This window comes from Oncorhynchus gorbuscha, linkage group LG25, assembly GCF_021184085.1.
Source record: "Oncorhynchus gorbuscha isolate QuinsamMale2020 ecotype Even-year linkage group LG25, OgorEven_v1.0, whole genome shotgun sequence".
Taxonomy (NCBI): domain Eukaryota; kingdom Metazoa; phylum Chordata; class Actinopteri; order Salmoniformes; family Salmonidae; genus Oncorhynchus; species Oncorhynchus gorbuscha.
In genome coordinates, this window is record NC_060197.1 from 192,259 (window position 1) to 218,443 (window position 26,185).

At 43.9% G+C, this 26,185-nt stretch overlaps 1 protein-coding gene across 8 annotated transcripts in view; it reads right to left on the bottom strand.

The window, feature by feature from the left end:
• chchd3a (coiled-coil-helix-coiled-coil-helix domain containing 3a) overlaps positions 1–26,185 on the bottom strand; it is a 121,665-nt gene that overhangs the window by 29,077 nt on the left and 66,403 nt on the right. For 6 of the 8 annotated variants that reach the window (XM_046327986.1, XM_046327985.1, XM_046327983.1 and 3 more), the window contains 2 exons: positions 16,710–16,724; positions 14,384–14,467 (listed from right to left, as the gene is read on the bottom strand). In XM_046327986.1, the coding sequence (XP_046183942.1) occupies positions 14,384–14,467; positions 16,710–16,724 (99 nt within the window). The remainder of the gene's footprint in view (positions 1–14,383; positions 14,468–16,709; positions 16,725–26,185) is intronic. The other 2 variants (XM_046327978.1, XM_046327980.1) reach the window with 1 other exon arrangement.

The following is a 26,185-nucleotide window of genomic DNA, read 5'->3' on the forward strand; positions in this document are numbered from 1 at the left end:
CGTCCAACCACCTCTCCCTTTACTGACGCCCCGGCCAACCACCTCTCCCTTTACTGACGCCCCGGCCAACCATCGCTCACCAATAATCTCTCACTTTACTGGCAAATCTTCCAATTAAAGTAACCAACTGAGTTGTGTCAGACCGGCTAAGAGTTCAATGTGAATGGCATGACTAGAACTTAACCAGTGTGTTTGAGATTTAACCAACGTTTGTGCAGACTATCCAGTCAGGGAACCATCAGTGGCAGTTTCCTCAATGTCACTGACATTAAGACTAGGATTTAACCCGTGTGTTTGTCTGTCTGTGTGTGTGTGTGTAACAGCGGTTGCTAGAATGTGGTGTTGGTCTCTGTGTTGAATACTAAGTGACTAATAATAATAATAATAATAATAACTAAATAAATCACAGCGCTGCCACTAATCAGAACCCTAATCCATCAGGAAGCACAAACGGCCAGTGATTGCAGGGCCAGCGGGTACACACACACACACACACACACACACACACACACACACACACACACACACACACACACACACACACACACACACACACACACACACACACACACACACACACACACACACACACACACACACACACACACACACACACACACACACACACACACACACACAAATACAGAAAGACAGAAAAAAAGCACCTACACGCCTACAGCCTGTGCAGGGAGACAGAGTGGGAGACAGAGTAGCAGACAGTGTAATTTGTGAGGCTGTTGTGTGTGATTAACGAGTGGGGCTCAAATTGTGATTTCCTGCTGTCCTCCTAACTGATTTAGAGTGCAGCAGAGCCCCTCAATCAGTAGGAACGATAGGACCTGACCACCCTCGGGTTGATTTGGGTGCAACACTTCACCAACCCCAAAATCTACTATTTTGGGAGAAAAATACTTCTATTATGATTCAGGGCCAATTGGGCTTGATTGGTGTCACACTAAACAGAAATAAGCAGTCTATTTTAGAATAGCCTGCTTCTCGCGGTTTCTAAGCTATAAATCGGTCCTTTTTGGTCTGCAAAACAGACTTCCTGGACTGTTCACAGAGCACCCTCATCCTTTTGATTTCTATTTACATGCCTGGGAGAGCTTTACCTTGTCTGGTGGTAAACAAGGCCGGTGGGGGTGTCAGAGACAAATGAAGTCATTATGGCTAATGCACTCGGGTGATACAGAGAGGATAGAGAAGAGTAAGGAACAGAACTGGCGTGTCCAATTAAAAAGCCCTCTCCAACATTTTTAATGAGCAAAACAAACGCGCTTGGTTAATGGCTATCTGTTCCCTGGCAGGGAGGCGAGGGGAAGACCCCGCTGCGTTGGACGGCCCAGCGGCTTGTTACTAAAGAATGACTCGAGGGAGCGCCACCATATAAAACCCTGAGACTGGCCAACATGGGGACTGACATGGGGAAACAGGAGGACGGTGGCCTGTTGAGTCCATCCCTCTAACATCCCAGGGACGGCGGGAGGCACCGCGGAGACATGATAGACGGCTAGCTCTGCTACGGTGAATTAAGGACTCAGAGCGTCAACGTCAGCCGCTGTAACGCCGTCAGCCACTGTAACGCCGTCTGCCATTGTAACGCCATCAGCCGCTGTAACTTTTCTTAGCCACGTGCTTCTACATCTGCATTGCTTGCTGCTTGGGGTTTTGACAGGGTTTCTGTATAAGCACATTTGATTGACTGACTGATTGTTACACTGTTAGCCATTTCACATCAAAAGGGATACATCAGGGACATGTGTACGGAAGTTGGCTCCCAGGTTGATCTGAATGCAGAATTTTCTCTATGTCAGGTTAAGCCCTTTGCATGTGTGTGTAGGCATGCATGTGCTAGACTACAATACTTGTATCGCTCACACTCTTTGAGGGTCAGTGTGTGTGTGTGTGTGTGTGTGTGTGTGTGTGTGTGTGTGTGTGTGTGTGTGTGTGTGTGTGAAAGAGAGAGAGTGGGGACAGCTCCTGCTGCGTCGTCCTATCTGCTGATAATGCAACGGTAATTAAATGAGAGAGAAAAGAGAGCGAGAGAAACACACACACACACACACACACACACACACACACACACACACACACACACACACACACACACACACACACACACACACACACACACACACACACACACACACCTGGCTCCCGCTGCTACACACCGTGACTGAAGGACCTGACTGATAATGTCCTCACTGCACTTCTACTGCAGTCCCACAATAATGTCACTTCTCTCACTGTGACATATGGCTGCCAACAACCTATCAACTGGAGCTGGCCTACTGTGTGATCTTGTTGACTTGACCGGTTAAGAGAACGTCCTGGCCTACTGTGTGATCTTGTTGACTTGACCGGTTAAGGGAACGTCCTGGCCTACTGTGTGATCTTGTTGACTTGACCGGTTAAGGGAACGTCCTGGCCTACTGTGTGATCTTGTTGACTTGACCGGTTAAGGGAACGTCCTGGCCTACTGTGTGATCTTGTTGACTTGACCGGTTAAGGGAACGTCCTGGCCTACAGTGTGATCTTGTTGACTTGACCGGTTAAGGGAACGTCCTGGCCTACTGTGTGATCTTGTTGACTTGACCGGTTAAGGGAACGTCCTGGCCTACAGTGTGATCTTGTTGACTTGACCGGTTAAGGGAACGTCCTGGCCTACTGTGTGATCTTGTTGACTTGACCGGTTAAGAGAACGTCCTGGCCTACTGTGTGATCTTGTTGACTTGACCGGTTAAGGGAACGTCCTGGCCTACTGTGTGATCTTGTTGACTTGACCGGTTAAGGGAACGTCCTGGCCTACTGTGTGATCTTGTTGACTTGACCGGTTAAGGGAACGTCCTGGCCTACTGTGTGATCTTGTTGACTTGACCGGTTAAGGGAACGTCCTGGCCTACTGTGTGATCTTGTTGACTTGACTGGGTAAGGGAACGTCCTGGCCTACTGTGTGATCTTGTTGACTTGACCGGTTAAGGGAACGTCCTGGCCTACTGTGTGATCTTGTTGACTTGACCGGTTAAGGGAACGTCCTGGCCTAGTGTGTGATCTTGTTGACTTGACCGGTTAAGGGAACGTCCTGGCCTACTGTGTGATCTTGTTGACTTGACCGGTTAAGAGAACGTCCTGGCCTACTGTGTGATCTTGTTGACTTGACCGGTTAAGGGAACGTCCTGGCCTACTGTGTGATCTTGTTGACTTGACCGGTTAAGGGAACGTCCTGGCCTACTGTGTGATCTTGTTGACTTGACCGGTTAAGGGAACGTCCTGGCCTACTGTGTGATCTTGTTGACTTGACCGGTTAAGAGAACGTCCTGGCCTACTGTGTGATCTTGTTGACTTGACCGGTTAAGGGAACGTCCTGGCCTACTGTGTGATCTTGTTGACTTGACCGGTTAAGGGAACGTCCTGGCCTACTGTGTGATCTTGTTGACTTGACCGGTTAAGGGAACTGGGATTGATACAAACTTGTTTTGAAGAAGTTCCTATTATGTGATGGTTTTAGACAAGTTATTCAGATCCACTTGAGTTTTGGATCAGAGCAGCTGCTATTTAACTAATATGTAATGTGTTCACATCTAGAATGGTTTAGTTAGGGGAATGGGGAGATCATACATTTGGCTTTGGAGGGTAAAAAGTAACTAGAGCTCCTGTTGCTGAGAAGGACCAGCCAACGGACCAGACCAGCCAACGTTTAAGACCACACCACCGATTCCAGCAGGTAACACACCTTGTTGCTCTGTTGTCGTTCGTTCCACATACATTTTAAAAGTCATTTAAATAATTTGGTCTAGTCTTTCCACTGCCCGAGTCTCAGTATGATGCAGACTCACAGAAGGCGTCGTTGAAAAGTAAAAGACACATTGTCATGCCACGACTGCTGATGCTTCTGCTCCCAGGTAGACAAAGTATTGATCAGGCGGTGAATAGGAGCTATTACTGAGACTAAACACTCAATCTCTGTATCTCTTTCATACAGGAGTTTTACTTTACTTCAAGGACTGTGAGGTGGCAATTGTAACGGTGATTGTCCCCCCAACGCGGGGCGAGAGGAAAATGCAATTCCATCAATAGACATGGACTAGAGCGAGCAAAAGAGAAGAAAATGAAGGAAAACCTGAGATGAGCAAGAGAGAGACAAAGGAAAAGGAATGAGAGGCTCATTCTCAACACGGGGAACTGAAGAACAGGGAAAGACAAAGAGAAAAGGAATGAGAGGCTCATTCTCAACACGGGGAACTGAAGAACAGGGAAAGACAAAGAGAAAAGGAATGAGAGGCTCATTCTCAACACGGGGAACTGAAGAACAGGGAAAGACAAAGGAAAAGGAATGAGAGGCTCATTCTCAACACGGGGAACTGAAGAACAGGGAAAGACAAAGGAAAAGGAATGAGAGGCTCATTCTCAACACGGGGAACTGAAGAACAGGGAAAGACAAAGAGAAAAGGAATGAGAGGCTCATTCTCAACACTGAAGAACAGGGAACTGAAGAACAGGGAAAGACAAAGAGAAAAGGAATGAGAGGCTCATTCTCAACACGGGGAACTGAAGAACAGGGAAAGACAAAGGAAAAGGAATGAGAGGCTCATTCTCAACACGGGGAACTGAAGAACAGGGAAAGACAAAGAGAAAAAAAACACAGAGTGCAGATTGTTAAATATGAGATTGTTTTACAGCAGATATTGAGTGAAAATGTAATCTATATATATATTGTTTTCAGAGTCAATTTGGCCGCTGTGGCCAATGAGCACAGCTATGGTGCGCTGAGCTGTCCAGGCCCTGGTGATGGCCTGTCACTAGGAACCCTCTGATGAATGGCTGTGTTGAATTGAAAGAGACATGTAATATATATCAGACTTTTATTCTCTCTGTGTGCGTTTGGTTCGGAGGGTGTGTGTGTGTACGGGAGAGAGAGAGGGAGAGAGAGAGAGAGAGCGAGATGTGAGGAGGAGAGAGAGATTGAGAGATGTTGTGAGGAGAAGAGCGAGAGCGAGAGCGAGAGAGGGCTAAAGGTTATGACAGAAGAATATGAGCGAGTGACAGAGACAGCAGGAGAGAGGGAGATGAAAGAGGTAGGAGACCAAGACAGAGATGGGAAAGGAAGAATAGAGAGGCTGTTAAGAAGATTCTAACCAACAGAAACTCCAGCAGTTTCCCTGAGCGATTCACAGCAAGACAACATGCAATACGCCCGCCATTGATCCACAAGTCACACACAGAATAACACAAACTCTCATAACGACACACACACAAACACATAATACACTCACCTTTGTTTTTCTGACAGTTCTAGTCTAGTGTGCCACCATTTCAATGACATTGAAATAAAAGACCCCCAATGAAGCTATCCAATAAATGACCCAAAACAAGCATGTATGCTGCTTGTGGAGTTCCTTCAGGAAGTATTTTCACCCCTTGACTTGTGTTTTACTTGACAACATTCTGTTGTGTTACAGCCCGAATTTAAAAATGATTTAATTGAGATTTTTTTCCTCACAGTACCCCATAATGTCAAAGTAGAAACATGCCTTTTTTCTCTTTTTTAAAATAAATTAATAAAAAAAGGTGAAATGTCTTGAGTCAATAAGTATTTAACCCCTTTGTTATGGCAAACCTAAATAAGTTCAGGAGTAAGAATTTGCTTAACAAGTCACATAATATGTTGCATAGAATCACTGCGTGTGCAAAAAGTGTTGAACATAATATTTGAATGACTTCCTCATCTCTGTACCTCAGTTGAGCAGTGAATTTCAAACACAGATTCAACCACAAACACCAGGGAGGTTTTGAGCATGGTGAAGTTATTAATTACACTTTGGTTGGTGTATCAATACACCCTTCAGGAAAGGAAGGAAACCGCTCAGGGATTTCACCACGAAGCCAATGGTGACTTTAAAACAGTTAAACGGCTGTGATAGGAGAAAACTGAGGATGGGTCAACAACATTGTATTTACTCCACAATACTAACCTAAATGAGAGTGAAAAGAAGGCAGCCTGTACAGAATAGAAATACTCCAAAACATGCATCCTGTTTGCAACAAGGCACTAAAGTAAAACTAAAGAAATTCACTTTATGTGCTGAATACAAAGTGTTACTTTTGGGGCAAATCCAACACATCACTGAGCACCACTCTTCAAGCATGGTGGTGACTGCTTCATATTATGGGTATGCTCGTCATCGGCAAGAACTAGGGAGTTTTCCAACAGACACTGGGAGACAAATTCACCTTTCAGCAGGACAATAACCTAAAACACAAGGCCGAATATACACTGGAGTTGCTTACCAAGACGACATTGAATGTTCCTGAGTGGCCTAGTTACAGTTGTAGCTTAAACCAGCTTGAAAATCTATGGCAAGACATGAACATGGCTCAGCTGGTAGAGCATGGCACTGACAAGGCCAGCTGTGGGTTTGATTCCCACGGGGGACCAGTATGAAAAAGGAAGGAAATGTCTGCACTCACTACTGTAAGTCTCTCAGGGACAGACTGTCTGCTAAAATGACTCAAATCAACAACTAACTTGACAGAGCTTCAAAAATGTTTTAAAGAATACATGTGTAAATATTGTACAATCAAGGTGTGCAAAGCTCTTTGACATACCCAGCAAGACTCACAGCTGTAATCACTGCCAAAGGTGATGCTAACATGCATTGACTCAGTGGGTTGAATACTTATCTAATGAAGATGGTGTTTCATTTTTCATAAATGTTTTACAAATGTTAGAATTATTCTTCCACTTCGACATTGCAGAGTATTTTTTGTAAAATGTTGAAAAGAAAATGACAATTTTATCCCAATTTGAAACCACAAAACATAATAAGTCAAGGAGTGAGAATACTTTCTGAAGGCTCTGTATGTGACAGGTCTGTGAAATGGAAGCAAGCATTTGGGGCCGGTGGCATTGATCATATTTATACCGTTCTATAAATGTATAGGACTGAAACTCACTGGTGTTCAGCACATCCAGTCCCCTGTCCCCTCTTCTCCCTCCAGCCCCCTGTCCCCTCTTCTCCCTCCAGCCCCCTGTCCCCTCTTCTCCCTCCAGCCCCCTGTCCCCTCTTCTCCCTCCAGCCCCCTGTCCCATCTTCTCCCTCCAGCCCCCTGTCCCCTCTTCTCCCTCCAGCCCCTGTCCCCTCTTCTCCCTCCAGCCCCCCTCCAGCCCCCTCTTCTCCCTCAAGCCCCCTCTTCTCCCTCAAGCCCCCTCTTCCTCCTCCAGCCCCTCTTCCTCCTCCAGCCCCCTTTCACTCCCTATCCCTCCCTCCCTCTCGCTCAACCCTATATCCACCCTCTCCCTACCTCTCTTTTCCCCTCTCTCCCCCCTCATCCCTCTCTCTGTCTCCCTCTCCTCATGATGTGTGAAGGTGATTTGTTGTCACAGCGTGGGGATATTGAGCTGGGACCATATAGCTGTTGGATGACCACCTGTCCGGTCAATAAGAGCTTACGTTAGTAGTAGCACTAGACTCAGATCAGTTCTATGATGACAGCTCCCACTGGATTCCACACACAGCAGCATGGCACCAACTGCTCTCCAGTCAGCTGGATTTATCATGACTTTCATCAACTCATCTCTGCTCATGTCTTCGTGCCATCAGCATTGCAGCCTTTACTGTGCACTAGTCTTGTAGTAATCTAACAACCAATCTAACCAACATTATTACAATGTTTTCAAACATTGTACCAGAAAAGGAAAGTCCACAGTGGCCTTAAAATAAAGCCAAAACCAATTCTTCTGTAGTCACTGTGAGAAAATGTCCCCCCTAACAGTTTAATTCTGTTTTCTCTTATTCCTACAAGTATCATCACATGGACATGGGCCTATAGTATATCTAACTACAGGTTTATTATGTTGTTGCTATAGTATATCTAACTACAGGTTTATTATGTTGTTGCTATAGTATATCTAACTACAGGTTTATTATGTTGTTACTATAGTATTTCTAACTACAGGTTTATTATGTTGTTGCTATAGTATATCTAACTACAGGTTTATTATGTTGTTGCTATAGTATTTCTAACTACAGGTTTATTATGTTGTTACTATAGTATTTCTAACTACAGGTTTATTATGTTGTTACTATAGTATTTCTAACTACAGGTTTATTATGTTGTTACTATAGTATTTCTAACTACAGTTTATTATGTTGTTGCTATAGTATATCTAACTACAGGTTTATTATGTTGTTACTATAGTATATCTAACTACAGGTTTATTATGTTGTTATCTATAGTATTATCTAACTACAGGTTTATTATGTTGTTACTATAGTATATCTAACTACAGGTTTATTATGTTGTTACTATAGTATATCTAACTACAGGTTTATTATGTTGTTACTATAGTATATCTAACTACAGGTTTATTATGTTGTTGTTAGTTACAGGTTTATTATGTTGTTGCTATAGTATATCTAACTACAGGTTTATTATGTTGTTGCTATAGTATATCTAACTACAGGTTTATTATGTTGTTGCTATAGTATATCTAACTACAGGTTTATTATGTTGTTGCTATAGTATATCTAACTACAGGTTTATTATGTTGTTGCTATAGTATATCTAACTACAGGTTTATTATGTTGTTGCTATAGTATATCTAACTACAGGTTTATTATGTTGTTGCTATAGTATATCTAACTACAGGTTTATTATGTTGTTGCTATAGTATATCTAACTACAGGTTTATTATGTTGTTGCTATAGTATATCTAACTACAGGTTTATTATGTTGTTGCTATAGTATATCTAACTACAGGTTTATTATGTTGTTGCTATAGTATATCTAACTACAGGTTTATTATGTTGTTGCTATAGTATATCTAACTACAGGTTTATTATGTTGTTGCTATAGTATATCTAACTACAGGTTTATTATGTTGTTGCTATAGTATATCTAACTACAGGTTTATTATGTTGTTACTATAGTATATCTAACTACAGGTTTATTATGTTGTTGCTATAGTATATCTAACTACAGGTTTATTATGTTGTTGCTATAGTATATCTAACTACAGGTTTATTATGTTGTTGCTATAGTATATCTAACTACAGGTTTATTATGTTGTTGCTATAGTATATCTAACTACAGGTTTATTATGTTGTTGCTATAGTATATCTAACTACAGGTTTATTATGTTGTTGCTATAGTATATCTAACTACAGGTTTATTATGTTGTTGCTATAGTATTTCTAACTACAGGTTTATTATGTTGTTGCTATAGTATAACTACAGGTTTATTATGTTGTTGCTATAGTATAACTACAGGTTTATTATGTTGTTGCTATAGTATATCTAACTACAGGTTTATTATGTTGTTGCTATAGTATATCTAACTACAGGTTTATTATGTTGTTGCTATAGTATATCTAACTACAGGTTTATTATGTTGTTGCTATAGTATATCTAACTACAGGTTTATTATGTTGTTGCTATAGTATATCTAACTACAGGTTTATTATGTTGTTGCTATAGTATATCTAACTACAGGTTTATTATGTTGTTACTATAGTATATCTAACTACAGGTTTATTATGTTGTTGCTATAGTATATCTAACTACAGGTTTATTATGTTGTTGCTATAGTATATCTAACTACAGGTTTATTATGTTGTTGCTATAGTATATCTAACTACAGGTTTATTATGTTGTTGCTATAGTATATCTAACTACAGGTTTATTATGTTGTTGCTATAGTATATCTAACTACAGGTTTATTATGTTGTTGCTATAGTATATCTAACTACAGGTTTATTATGTTGTTGCTATAGTATATCTAACTACAGGTTTATTATGTTGTTGCTATAGTATATCTAACTACAGGTTTATTATGTTGTTGCTATAGTATATCTAACTACAGGTTTATTATGTTGTTGCTATAGTATATCTAACTACAGGTTTATTATGTTGTTGCTATAGTATATCTAACTACAGGTTTATTATGTTGTTGCTATAGTATATCTAACTACAGGTTTTATTATGTATATCTAACTACAGGTTTATTATGTTGTTGCTATAGTATATCTAACTACAGGTTTATTATGTTGTTGCTATAGTATATCTAACTACAGGTTTATTATGTTGTTGCTATAGTATATCTAACTACAGGTTTATTATGTTGTTGCTATAGTATCTAACTACAGGTTTATTAACTACAGGTTTATTATGTTGTTACTATAGTATATCTAACTACAGGTTTATTATGTTGTTGCTTGCTAATAGTTTATATCTAACTACAGGTTTATTATGTTGTTGCTATAGTATATCTAACTACAGGTTTATTATGTTGTTACTATAGTATATCTAACTACAGGTTTATTATGTTGTTGCTATAGTATATCTAACTACAGGTTTATTATGTTGTTGCTATAGTATATCTAACTACAGGTTTATTATGTTGTTACTATAGTATATCTAACTACAGGTTTATTATGTTGTTACTATAGTATTTCTAACTACAGGTTTATTATGTTGTTGCTATAGTATATCTAACTACAGGTTTATTATGTTGTTACTATAGTATATCTAACTACAGGTTTATTATGTTGTTGCTATAGTATATCTAACTACAGGTTTATTATGTTGTTGCTATAGTATATCTAACTACAGGTTTATTATGTTGTTACTATAGTATATCTAACTACAGGTTTATTATGTATGTTACTATAGTTTATTATCTATAGTAACTACAGGTTTATTATGTTGTTGCTATAGTATTATCTAACTACAGGTTTATTATGTTGTTGCTATAGTATATCTAACTACAGGTTTATTATGTTGTTGCTATAGTATATCTAACTACAGGTTTATTATGTTGTTGCTATAGTATATCTAACTACAGGTTTATTATGTTGTTGCTATAGTATATCTAACTACAGGTTTATTATGTTGTTGCTATAGTATATCTAACTACAGGTTTATTATGTTGTTGCTATAGTATATCTAACTACAGGTTTATTATGTTGTTGCTATAGTATATCTAACTACAGGTTTATTATGTTGTTGCTATAGTATATCTAACTACAGGTTTATTATTTGTTTATAGTATATCTAACTACAGGTTTATTACTATAGTATTTCTAACTACAGGTTTATTATGTTGTTACTATAGTATTTCTAACTACAGGTTTATTATGTTGTTGCTATAGTATATCTAACTACAGGTTTATTATGTTGTTGCTATAGTATATCTAACTACAGGTTTATTATACAGGTTTTATGTTTTGCTATAGTATATCTAACTACAGGTTTATTATGTTGTTACTATAGTAACTACAGGTTTATTATGTTGTTACTATAGTATATCTAACTACAGGTTTATTATGTTGACTATAGTATATCTAACTACAGGTTTATTATGTTGTTACTATAGTATATCTAACTACAGGTTTATTATGTTGTTGCTATAGTATATCTAACTACAGGTTTATTATGTTGTTACTATAGTATATCTAACTACAGGTTTATTATGTTGTTACTATAGTATATCTAACTACAGGTTTATTATGTTGTTACTATAGTATATCTAACTACAGGTTTATTATGTTGTTACTATAGTATATCTAACTACAGGTTTATTATGTTGTTACTATAGTATATCTAACTACAGGTTTATTATGTTGTTGCTATAGTATATCTAACTACAGGTTTATTATGTTGTTACTATAGTATATCTAACTACAGGTTTATTATGTTGTTGCTATAGTATAACTTCAGGTTTATTATGTTGTTGCTATAGTATATCTAACTACAGGTTTATTATGTTGTTGCTATAGTATATCTAACTACAGGTTTATTATGTTGTTGCTATAGTATATCTAACTACAGGTTTATTATGTTGTTACTATAGTATATCTAACTACAGGTTTATTATGTTGTTACTATAGTATTTCTAACTAGTGGTGTATTATTCTGTTGCCACAGTGTTTCCAAGGGAGAGAGAGGTTGCAGGTGAAAAGTGTTGATATTGATCTGCTATTCTTTTTGAATGATTTATTGATGACCAGACTTGTCAAGCGTCATTCAATAAGACCTCTCCACTTCACTACTTCACAGAGACACTACTCCAAGTAACTGTCAACTGTCCCAACTGTCCATCGGACCAGGATTTGTCATATGTACGTGATGCGACCAGGAACAACACCTGGCTCTAGCATTTGGTAAACAAATAGTTTGACCACCAACTCCTTTAGGGTCGTCTTTGTCTGCTGTGAAGGTGTTGGTACATCCAAAGTGTTGCTCTATTCTTTCCCAGCTTGAAGAGATGTCTTATGGAGTTGAGTGAGCTTGTCGGTAGGGAGGCAAATCTTTTAGCAGACAAAGTGTTTGACCCCGGTTCCCACCACTACGATGCAGATTGTGTGTGTGCGTGCATGCATGGGTGGGCTTTGTTATTCATTAGAGTGCATATCTGACTTATTCCACTATGACATTGTACAGAAGGAGACAAACCGGTTGGACCCCTATTCCCTTCATTAAAGACACTTACCCAACTGGGAAAAGTGTGAAGAATAATTGTCAGATTGCTTTGTATAAGTTTGTCCCCTAAAATGTAAGTATTAAACCTCTCCTCCCTATCTAGAGGGGACAACACATTGGGAAACAGCTTGGGGGTGTCAGTTTAAGTGGACTAAACAAGGTATTTGACCCCTCGTACCCTCCCTAGGGGACATATCTGACTGATAACAGCAGCATGGTCTGTCTGTACGGGCCAGATCTCACACTGTGTGAACGGTGTGTCTCTCTCTCTCTGTGTGATTTGACCTCTCATCTTTAGCAGGAGGGGAAAAAAAGAGTGCAAGAGATCACACTGGCAGCAGCGTGAGGTTTCCACTTGGAGGATGGATACCAAGGCCAGTTTGACAGCAGTGGCAGAGAAAAAGGGAGAGAAAGTGTTAAGATGTTTCCCCTCATCTTTAGTCTGATAACACCATAGGGGCTTATGGTGTAGAGCGAGAAGGGGGAGGGAGCGAGGGAGCGAGGGGGGAGGGAGGGAGGGAGGGAGTGAGGGAGCGAGCGAGCGCGGGAGGGAGGGGGAGGGAGCAAGAGGGGGAGGGAGCGAGGAGCGAGGAGGGAGGGGGAGGGAGAGAGAGGGGGGGAGGGAGCGAGGTAGCGAGGTAGCGAGCGAGGAAGGGAGTGAGCGAGGGAGGGAGTGAGCGAGGGAGGGAGTGAGCGAGGGAGGGAGTGAGCGAGGGAGGGAGCGAGGGAGGGAGGGAGTGAGCGAGGAAGCAGGGAGGGAGCGAGGAGGGAGGGAGCGAGGACGCAGAGCTGCAGAGAAAACTGTTTTTCAAAAGTTCCCTCAGGCAGCAGAGATGGTGTGAGGTGTGAAGCAGACTCCGTATGGAGTCTGTGTGTTACAGTGTAAGGCTGAGTGGAGTGAAACAAGCTGTTTTAAGTAGGGTGTATGCTGATGAGATATAATGTGCTGCGTAGTGGGCTGTATAGAGCCCTACTGGATAATGTGCTGCGTAGTGGGCTGTATAGAGCCCTACTGGATAATGTGCTGCGTAGTGGGCTGTATAGAGCCCTACTGGATAATGTGCTGCGTAGTGGGCTGTATAGAGCCCTACTGGATAATGTGCTGCGTAGTGGGCTGTAGTAGGCTACTGGAGTAGTGGGCACTACTGGATAATGTGCTGCGTAGTGGGCTATATAGAGCCCTACTGGATAATGTGCTGCGTAGTGGGCTGTATAGAGCCCTACTGGATAATGTGCTGCGTAGTGGGCTGTATAGAGCCCTACTGGATAATGTGCTGCGTAGTGGGCTGTATAGAGCACTACTGGATAATGTGCTGCGTAGTGGGTAGTGGTATAGAGCACTACTGGATAATGTGCTGCGTAGTGGGCTGTATAGAGCCCTACTGGATAATGTGCTGCGTAGTGGGCTGTATAGAGCCCTACTGGATAATGTGCTGCGTAGTGGGCTATATAGAGCACTACTGGATAATGTGCTGCGTAGTGGGCTGTATAGAGCACTACTGGATAATGTGCTGCGTAGTGGGCTGTATAGAGCACTACTGGATAATGTGCTGCGTAGTGGGCTGTATAGAGCACTACTGGATAATGTGCTGCGTAGTGGGCTGTATAGAGCACTACTGGATAATGTGCTGCGTAGTGGGCTGTATAGAGCACTACTGGATAATGTGCTGCGTAGTGGGCTGTATAGAGCACTACTGGATAATGTGCTGCGTAGTGGGCTATATAGAGCCCTACTGGATAATGTGCTGCGTAGTGGGCTGTATAGAGCACTACTGGATAATGTGCTGCGTAGTGGGCTGTATAGAGCACTACTGGATAATGTGCTGTGTAGTGGGCTGTATAGAGCACTACTTGATGCTGTGTAGTGTACTAAGTAGTATGCTGCTTGATAGTGTTCCCTCACCCTGTCCTCCAGCCTGGCAACCTGTTCCCTGTAGAAGGCATCCTGTTTCTTCAGTTCCTGGTCTCTGAGCTCCAGCTGCTTGGCCTACACACACAAAAGAGAGAGGAGAGGGGAGAGAAGAGAGATCAGAGGAGAGAGGAGGAGAGAGAGGGGAGAGAAGAGAGATCAGAGGAGAGAAAGGAGAGGAGAGAGGAGAGGAGGAGGAGAGAAAGGGGAAAGGAGAGAGAGGGGAGAGAAGAGGAGGAGGAGAGAGAAGAGAGGACACATTACTAGAGCATTCAGTCAACCATGGACACAGAAGAGACACAGGACACACTCCGGATAACTCAGTCAACAGCAGTTACAGGGAATAGAGAACACAAAAAATGGACAACACACTTTCCATTACCAGAGCCATGAGTGGATGTGGACGTGGGGTATTGGGGCATGGGTTATTGGGAAGTGATGGGGGATGCCAAGAGACAGCCCACTCATTGCCTTCTGCTACTTTCAAGGACATCGGTATGTGTGTGTGTGCATCTGCAGAAATGTGTGCGTGTATCTGCAGAAATGTGTGCGTGTGTGTGCGCGCGTGTGTGTAGCCACACTGCAGTCTGACAGGGGAGATAGCATCAGACCAGGACAATGGAAGGCCTGCTCTCTTTATTTATGACCCTGTGATACCAGTACTGCTCTTTTCTACAGTGACCTTCAATAAACACCCATCTGACTCCAGCTGATCTCCCCTATGATACAAGACTGTCAGCTCTGAGGAAATCAACTGCAGAGCCTACACAAGGCCCTATACACTAAACTGCCAGAGGAATGTGTGAGAGAGAGAGAGAGAGAGAGAGAGAGAGAGAGAGAGAGAGATGGGGTGCGAGAGAGAGATGGGGTGCGAGAGAGATGCGAGAGAGAGAGAGAGATGGGGTGGAGAGATGCGAGAGAGAGAGATGGGGTGCGAGAGAGAGAGAGAGAGAGAGAGATGGGGTGCGAGAGAGAGAGAGAGAGAGAGAGAGATGGGGTGAGAGAGAGAGAGAGAGAGAGAGAGAGATGGGGTGCGAGAGAGAGAGAGAGAGATGGGGTGCGAGAGAGAGAGAGAGAGAGAGAGAGAGAGAGAGAGAGGAGAGATGGGGTGCGAGAGAGAGAGAGATGGGGTGCGAGAGAGAGAGAGATGGGGTGCGAGAGGAGAGAGAGATGGGGTGCGAGAGAGAGAGAGAGAGGAGAGATGGGGTGCGAGAGAGAGAGATGGGGTGCGAGAGAGAGAGAGAGAGAGGAGAGAGATGGGGTGCGAGAGAGAGAGAGATGGGGTGCGAGAGAGAGAGAGATGGGGTGAGAGAGGGGTGCGAGAGAGAGAGAGATGGGGTGCGAGAGAGAGAGATGAGAGAGAGAGAGAGAGAGATGAGAGAGAGAGAGCGAGAGAGAGAGAGAGAGAGAGAGAGAGATGGGGTGAGAGAGAGAGATGGGGAGAGAGAGAGAGAGATGGGGGGTGAGAGACGAGAGAGAGAGAGAGAGAGAGAGATGGGGTGCGAGAGAGAGAGAGAGAGAGAGAGAGAGAGAGAGAGAGAGAAATGGGGCGAGAGAGAGAGAAAGAGAGAGAGAGATGGGGTGCGAGAGGGAGAGATGGGGTGCGAGAGGAGAGAGAGAGAGAAATGGGGTGCGAGAGAGAGAGAGATGGGGGGTGAGAGGGAGAGAGGAGAGATGGGGTGCGAGAGAGAGAGAGGGAGAGAGAGAGAGAGAGAGAGAAATGGGGTGAGAGAATGGGGTGCGAGAGAGAGAGAGAGAGAGAGAAATGGGGATGGGGAGAGAGAAAGAGCGAGAGAGAGAGAGAGAGAAATGGGGTGAGAGAGAAAGAGCGAGAGAGAGAGAGAGAAATGGGGTGAGAGAGAATGGAGCGCGAGAGAGAGAGAGAGAGAAAGAGGAGAGAGAGAAAGAGCGAGAGAGAGAGAGAGAGAAATGGGGTGAGGAGAGAGAGAGAGAGAAATGGGGTGAGAGAGAAAGAGCGAGAGAGAGAGAGAGAGAGAAATGGGGTGAGAGAGAAAGAGCGAGAGAGAGAGAGAAATGGGGTGAGAGAGAAAGAGCGAGAGAGAGAGAGAGAAATGGGGTGAGAGAGAAAGAGAGAGAGAGAGAGAAATGGGGTGAGAGAGAGAGAAAGAGAGAGAGAGAGAGAGAGAAAGAGAAATGAGGAGAGAGAGAGAATGGGGTGAGAGAGAAAGAGAGAGAGAGAGAAAAGGGGTGAGAGAGAAAGAGCGAGAGAGAGAGAGAAATGGGGTGAGAGAGAAAGAGCGAGAGAGAGAGAGAGAGAGAGAGAGAGAGAGAGATGGGGAGCTCAGCGCTCCAGTCTTACCTTCCCTGTAATCTCCTGGAGACAGAAAGCATTTAAAGAGAACAAGAGGAAGAGAGAAAGAAAGACAGAGCAGAGTGCTGAGAAAACATTGAACATCTTCAAAATGACATTTCAACTGGTTAAGTATTCAAAAGCTGGGAGTGACTGACCGCCACAATGCTTTATGCTTGAGCAAACACAAACTCATGTTTACTCACTCGCTCTCCATCATTCACACATAGATGTAGGATCTTCATTTGATCTATAGTCACAGCTAAAATAATCCCTGTGAACGTTTAGTCCATGACGTTGCTTGATTGGTGGTTAGGCTATTAGCTGGAGAAAAGTAGGCTACATGACAAGTGCAATACTGTTAATATAACCGTGTGTTAGTGTGGGTTTTCAGTTAAAGCTGCAATAAGTAACTGTTCCTGTCTTCACCAGGGGTATTCAACTCACCCCAGGAGAGTTGGAGCCTGCTGGTTTTCTATTCTATCTGGTCATTAACTCCACACTACTGGTGTCCCAGGTCTAAAATCAGTCCCTGATTAGAGGGAAACAATTAAAACATGCAATGGAACTGACTTCCAGAGTTGAGTTTGAGGCCTGTATACTATACTTGCTCGTTTTGTCACAAACTGAACTTGGACGTTCTATGAGAATTTTAGACACCAGGAAATGGCGGAAGAATTTCTGCATCGAGCATCTTTAATTTATGGGAATCACGAAACTCATCTACATTTCCTGAAAATTCTCAGCAACAAAAGTGATTCAATTGTTTAATTTTTACCTTTATTTTACTAGGCAAGTCAGTTAAGAACAAATCCTTATTTTCAATGACGGCCTAGGAACAGTGGGTTAACTGCCTGTTCAGGGGCAGAACGACAGATTTGACCTTGTCAGCTCGGGGATTCGAACTTGCAACCTTTCGGTTACTAGTCCAACGCTCTAACCACTAGGCTTCCCTGCCGCCCCAATTAAGATCCTACATCTATGTACGCATTGAAAGACATACGGACTAACTGAACTGAACTAAATTGACTGACAGAAAGACTGAACTAAATTGACTGACTGACTGAGCTGTGCGTGACTGTTAGAAGACTGGCTCCATGAAATCTAATAGTGTACTGGGCAGCCCAAACGGTGACCCTGTGTGCCAAACAACTGTCTCCCTTCCACAGCTCAATCAAGCTTGAAACAGAACATCTCTGACAGGGGCGGGTAGGACTTTGTATCACCATGATTACAGATGGAGAAAGACAAAAGAAACACACGCCCAGACACAAACATGGCTCAGACACGTCAACACACACACTGATCCCAAACATACACACAGCAGAGCAGCTGTACTCACAGAGTGGGGAGACACAAATGTGTAGTAAAAGGGAAACTAAAGGGACATTAAAAAAAGGGAGGCAGTGACACAAATGTGTCCAGGGATTTTGTTTTTCTTCTCTGTGTGTCTGATCTTGTAGCAGGTGTTAAGAGTTTCTCTTTGGACTACAGTAGTTCATATGGTCTAATTCAGACAACACACACACACACACACACTGCACGCTGTCAGGATTTCTTCCCACTGATTAACCCCATTCAGTGGCCCTAAAGATAATCTAATCATACTAAAGCCCAAACAATGGGACAGCCTTCCATGACCACCGACCCACTTTTGTTCCCCTAATGAAGAGGCTGTAGGGGGGAGAGAGGGGGGTGAAAGTGGAGACAAAAAGACAAGGGAAGCGAACTTGAAAAAGGGAAGAGAGAGAGAATGAAAAGGGTGGATAAAAGGTGATTTATCATAGTGAGCCGTCAGGCTGGCCACCGTTCCTCTGACATGTGGTCCTCATAGTGAGCCGTCAGGCTGGCCACCGTTCCTCTGACATGTGACCCTCATAGTGAGCCGTCAGGCTGGCCACCGTTCCTCTGACATGTGGCCCTCATAGTGAGCAGTCAGGCTGGCCACCGTTCCTCTGACATGTGGCCCTCATAGTGAGCAGTCAGGCTGGCCACCGTTCCTCTGACATGTGGCCCTCAGTGAGCCGTCAGGCTGGCCACCGTTCCTCTGACATGTGGCCCTCATAGTGAGCAGTCAGGCTGGCCACCGTTCCTCTGACATGTGGCCCTCATAGTGAGCAGTCAGGCTGGCCACCGTTCCTCTGACATGTGGCCCTCATAGTGAGCAGTCAGGCTGGCCACCGTTCCTCTGACATGTGGCCCTCATAGTGAGCAGTCAGGCTGGCCACCGTTCCTCTGACATGTGGCCCTCATAGTGAGCAGTCAGGCTGGCCACCGTTCCTCTGACATGTGGCCCTCATAGTGAGCAGTCAGGCTGGCCACCGTTCCTCTGACATGTGGCCCTCATAGTGAGCAGTCAGGCTGGCCACCGTTCCTCTGACATGTGGCCCTCATAGTGAGCAGTCAGGCTGGCCACCGTTCCTCTGACATGTGGCCCTCATAGTGAGCAGTCAGGCTGGCCACCGTTCCTCTGACATGTGGCCCTCATAGTGAGCAGTCAGGCTGGCCACCGTTCCTCTGACATGTGGCCCTCATAGTGAGCAGTCAGGCTGGCCACCGTTCCTCTGACATGTGGCCCTCATAGTGAGCAGTCAGGCTGGCCACCGCTCCTTTGACATGTGGCCCTCAGGAGGGACAGAGAAAGAGTGGAAGTTGTGAGAACAAAGAGAGCAAGAGAGAGATATAAATAAAGAGAGAGAAAAGTAAAGACCAAGAGGCACTAAAATAGACAAATCCTCTCGTGTTTGGGACCATGTCCAGGGCTGGTTTCCCAAAAGCCTCGTAGCACTAAGATCCTCTTAATTACTAATCTAAATGGATGAAAGGTGATCTAGGTGCTACGATGCGTTTGGGAAACCAGCCCTGGACATTACACCAAAGTTAAAGTACTGTAGTTACACAAACTTTTCTCATACTGTCTGCATCTGGCTGACAGAGCAGGCCTTAGAGACCCTACCGTCAGATTAAACACATCGTTTAGGGGGCTGAACGTCTCGCTGAATATCAATTAGCTGCCGGCAAATAAATAAGCGGCAGCCATGTTTTTTAATTAGCAGAGTGCTGCAGTTTGGCCGCTGTGTGAAGGGAGCAAAAATGCAAACAGTGTGTGTGTGTGTGTGTGTGTGTGTGTGTGTGTGTGTGTGTGTGTGTGTGTGTGTGTGTGTGTGTGTGTGTGTGTGTGTGTGTGTGTGTGTGTGTGTGTGTGTGTGTGTGTGTGACACAAGCACAATGTGCTGTGTCAGGAGCCGACTTTCATTCCAACTCCCTCACTCTTTAAAGACTTCTAAAGGAAGGTAAAGAGCAGAAATAAAAATAACTGCAGCATTGTGAGAGCTCAGAGTGTTGGGGAACGTGATGATGGAGAACTGCATTACCTCATAAGCATGTACACACAATTTCTAGTCAGGATTCATACGCTCTCCCACCTTTTGCACACCCTGAAAGATAACTCACTCGGTTTAGCTACAATTCCAGAACTAATTAACATATGGCTTTGATGACATCCTTGCATATGATGACATTGCAAACAAAGCACACTAAATTGGAACCACTTCTTCCACAACCTTCTCTCAGTCTTTGACCCTACCTGAGCCTGTCTATGACTGGCCCCATCCCTCACTACATCATAATCAATGCTCTCTCACTCAGGCAGCCCATCTAAATGACCGGTACAACACACAGGTCAGAGTTGCACGGTGGGGCCCATACATCACAGAGCTGCTTGACAGGCCCAGGTGACAAACTAATTCTGATGCGGTGCACTGTCCGCTCCAGCAGGCAAAGGGTCAGGGGTCAGGCCAATGTGACCGCTGGCTGGTGTCAATTGGCTGAGGAACAGAGGTGGTGTGAGGGAAGTGAGAGATGGAGGGAGGAGAGGGACAGAGAGAGATTAAGGGAGAGAGAGAGAGAGAGGGTGCCCAGAGCAGGTCAATGAATATGGATGAACATGGCAGAAAGAGAGGTGAATTTGAGTTGTCAAATTTGGACGAGGTGAATATTTGAAGACTAGTCAATCAATAACAAACAAGCAGTGCCGGCAAACAACTTCACTACCACACACACTTCATTCACCATGCACAGACACACACTTCATTCACCATGCACAGACACACACTTCATTCATTTACATTTACATTTAAGTCATTTAGCAGACGCTCTTATCCAGAGCGACTTACAAATCATTCACCATGCACAGACACACACTTCATTCACCATGCACAGACACACACTTCATTCACCATGCACAGACACACACTTCATTCACCATGCACACACACACACACTTCATTCACCATGCACACACACACACTTCATTCACCATGCACAGACACACACTTCATTCACCATGCACAGACACACACTTCATTCACCATGCACAGACACACACTTCATTCACCATGCACAGACACACACTTCATTCACCATGCACAGACACACACTTCATTCACCATACACAGACACACACTTCATTCACCATACACAGACACACACTTCATTCACCATGCACAGACACACACTTCATTCACCATGCACAGACACACACTTCATTCACCATGCACAGACACACACTTCATTCACCATACACAGACATGCACAGACACACACTTCATTCACCATACACAGACACACACACTTCATTCACCATACACAGACACACACTTCATTCACCATACACAGACACACACTTCATTCACCATACACAGACACACACTTCATTCACCATACACAGACACACACTTCATTCACCATGCACAGACACACACTTCATTCACCATACACAGACACACACACACTTCATTCACCATACACAGACACACACACACTTCATTCACCATACACAGACACACACTTCATTCACCATGCACAGACACACACTTCATTCACCATGCACAGACACACACACACACTTCATTCACCATACACAGACACACACTTCATTCACCATACACAGACACACACACACTTCATTCACCATACACAGACACACACTTCATTCACCATGCACAGACACACACTTCATTCACCATGCACAGACACACACTTCATTCACCATACACAGACACACACACACTTCATTCACCATACACAGACACACACTTCATTCACCATACACAGACACACACTTCATTCACCATACACAGACACACACTTCATTCACCATACACAGACACACACTTCATTCACCATACACAGACACACACTTCATTCACCATACACAGACACACACTTCATTCACCATACACAGACACACACTTCATTCACCATACACAGACACACACTTCATTCACCATACACAGACACACACTTCATTCACCATACACAGACACACACTTCATTCACCATACACAGACACACACTCATTCATTCACCATACACAGACACACACTTCATTCACCATACACAGACACACACTTCATTCACCATACACAGACACACACTTCATTCACACACAGACACACACTTCATTCACCATACACAGACACACACTTCATTCACATACACAGACACACACACACTTCATTCACCATGCACAGACATGCATACACACACTTCATTCACCACACACACACACACACACACACTTCATTCACAGACATGCACACACACACACACACACACACACACACACACACACACACACACACACACACACACACACACACACACACACACACACACACACACACACACACACACACACACACACACACACACACACACACACACACACACACACACTTCATTCACCATGCACAGACATGCATACACACACTTCATTCACCATGCACAGACATGCATACACACACACACTTCATTCACAGACATGCATACACACACACACTTCATTCACCATGCACAGACATGCATACACACACACACACACACTTCATTCACCATGCACAGACACACACTTCATTCACCATGCACAGACATGCATACACACACTTCATTCACCATGCACAGACATGCATACACACACACACTTCATTCACAGACATGCATACACACACTTCATTCACCATGCACAGACACACACACACACTTCATTCACCATGCACAGACATGCATACACACACACACACTTCATTCACCATGCACAGACACACACTTCATTCACCATACACATACTTCATTCACCATGCACAGACATGCATACACACTTCATTCACCATGCACAGACATGCATACACACTTCATTCACCATGCACAGACATGCATACACACACACACACTTCATTCACCATGCACAGACATGCACACACACGCACACACACTTCATTCATGCAGTTCTCCATCATCACGTTCCCCAACACTCTGAGCTCTCACAATGCTGCAGTTATTTTTATTTCTGCTCTTTACCTTCCTTTAGAAGTCTTTAAAGAGTGAGGGAGTTGGAATGAAAGTCGGCTCCTGACACAGCACATTGCGTGTGTGTGTGTGTGTGACACAAGCACACACACACACACACACACACACACACACACACACACACACACACACACACACACACACACACACACACACACACACACACACACACACACACACACACACACACACACACACACACACACACACACACACACACTTCATTCACCATGCACAGACATGCATACACACACACACACTTCATTCACCATGCACAGACATGCATACACACACACACACACACACACACACTTCATTCACCATGCACAGACATGCATACACACACACACAGACACACTTCATTCACCATGCACAGACATGCATACACACACACAGACACACACTTCATTCACCATGCACCGACATGCATACACACACACTTCATTCACCATGCACCGACATGCATACACACTTCCCACACGCCATTCACTAGGCAAACAAGTTCACTACCACACACACTTCAGTCACCATGCACAGACATGCGCACACACACACACACACACACACACACACACACACACACACACACACACACACACACACACACACACACACACACACACACACACACACACACACACACACACTTCATTCACCATACACAGACACACACTTCATTCACCATACACAGACACACACTTCATTCACCATACACAGACACACACTTCATTCACCATGCACAGACACACACTTCATTCACCATGCACAGACACACACTTCATTCACCATACACAGACACACACTTCATTCACCATACACAGACACACACTTCATTCACCATACACAGACACACACTTCATTCACCATGCACAGACACACACTTCATTCACCATGCACAGACACACACTTCATTCACCATGCACAGACACACACTTCATTCACCATACACAGACATGCATACACACACACACACTTCATTCACCATACACAGACACACACTTCATTCACCATACACAGACACACACTTCATTCACCATACACAGACACACACTTCATTCACCATACACAGACACACACTTCATTCACCATGCACAGACACACACACACTTCATTCACCATACACAGACACACACACACTTCATTCACCATACACAGACACACACTTCATTCACCATGCACAGACACACACTTCATTCACCATGCACAGACACACACACACTTCATTCACCATACACACACACACTTCATTCACCATACACAGACACACACTTCATTCACCATGCACAGACACACACTTCATTCACCATGCACAGACACACACTTCATTCACCATACACAGACACACACACACTTCATTCACCATACACAGACACACACACACTTCATTCACCATACACAGACACACACACACTTCATTCACCATACACAGACACACACTTCATTCACCATGCACAGACACACACTTCATTCACCATGCACAGACACACACTTCATTCACCATACACAGACACACACTTCATTCACCATACACAGACACACACTTCATTCACCATACACAGACACACACTTCATTCACCATACACAGACACACACTTCATTCACCATACACAGACACACACTTCACTTCATTACACAGACACACACTTCATTCACCATACACAGACACACACTTCATTCACCATACACAGACACACACTTCATTCACCATACACAGACACACACTTCATTCACCATGCACAGACACACACTTCATTCACCATACACAGACACACACTTCATTCATCATACACAGACATGCATACACACACTTCATTCACCATGCACACACACACACACACACACACACACACACACACACACACACACACACACACACACACACACACACACACACACACACACACACACACACACACACACACACACACACACACACACACACACACACACACACACACACACACTTCATTCACCATGCACAGACACGCATACACACACTTCATTCACCATGCACAGACATGCATACACACACACACACTTCATTCACAGACATGCATACACACACACACTTCATTCACCATGCACAGACATGCATACACACACACACTTCATTCACCATGCACAGACATGCATACACACACACACACACACTTCATTCACCATGCACAGACACACACTTCATTCACCATACACAGACATGCATACACACACTTCATTCACCATGCACACACACACACACACTTCATTCACCATGCACACACACACACACACACACACACACACACACACACACACACACACACACACACACACACACACACACACACACACACACACACACACACACACACACACACACACACACACACACACACTTCATTCACCATGCACAGACATGCATACACACACTTCATTCACCATGCACAGACATGCATACACACACACACTTCATTCACAGACATGCATACACACACTTCATTCACCATGCACAGACACACACACACACTTCATTCACCATGCACAGACATGCATACACACACACACACTTCATTCACCATGCACAGACACACACTTCATTCACCATACACATACTTCATTCACCATGCACAGACATGCATACACACTTCATTCACCATGCACAGACATGCATACACACTTCATTCACCATGCACAGACATGCATACACACACACACACTTCATTCACCATGCACAGACATGCACACACACGCACACACACTTCATTCATGCAGTTCTCCATCATCACGTTCCCCAACACTCTGAGCTCTCACAATGCTGCAGTTATTTTTATTTCTGCTCTTTACCTTCCTTTAGAAGTCTTTAAAGAGTGAGGGAGTTGGAATGAAAGTCGGCTCCTGACACAGCACATTGCGTGTGTGTGTGTGTGTGACACACACACACACACACACACACACACACACACACACACACACACACACACACACACACACACACACACACACACACACACACACACACACACACACACACACACACACACACACACACACACACACACACACACACACACACACTTCATTCACCATGCACAGACATGCATACACACACTTCATTCACCATGCACAGACATGCATAC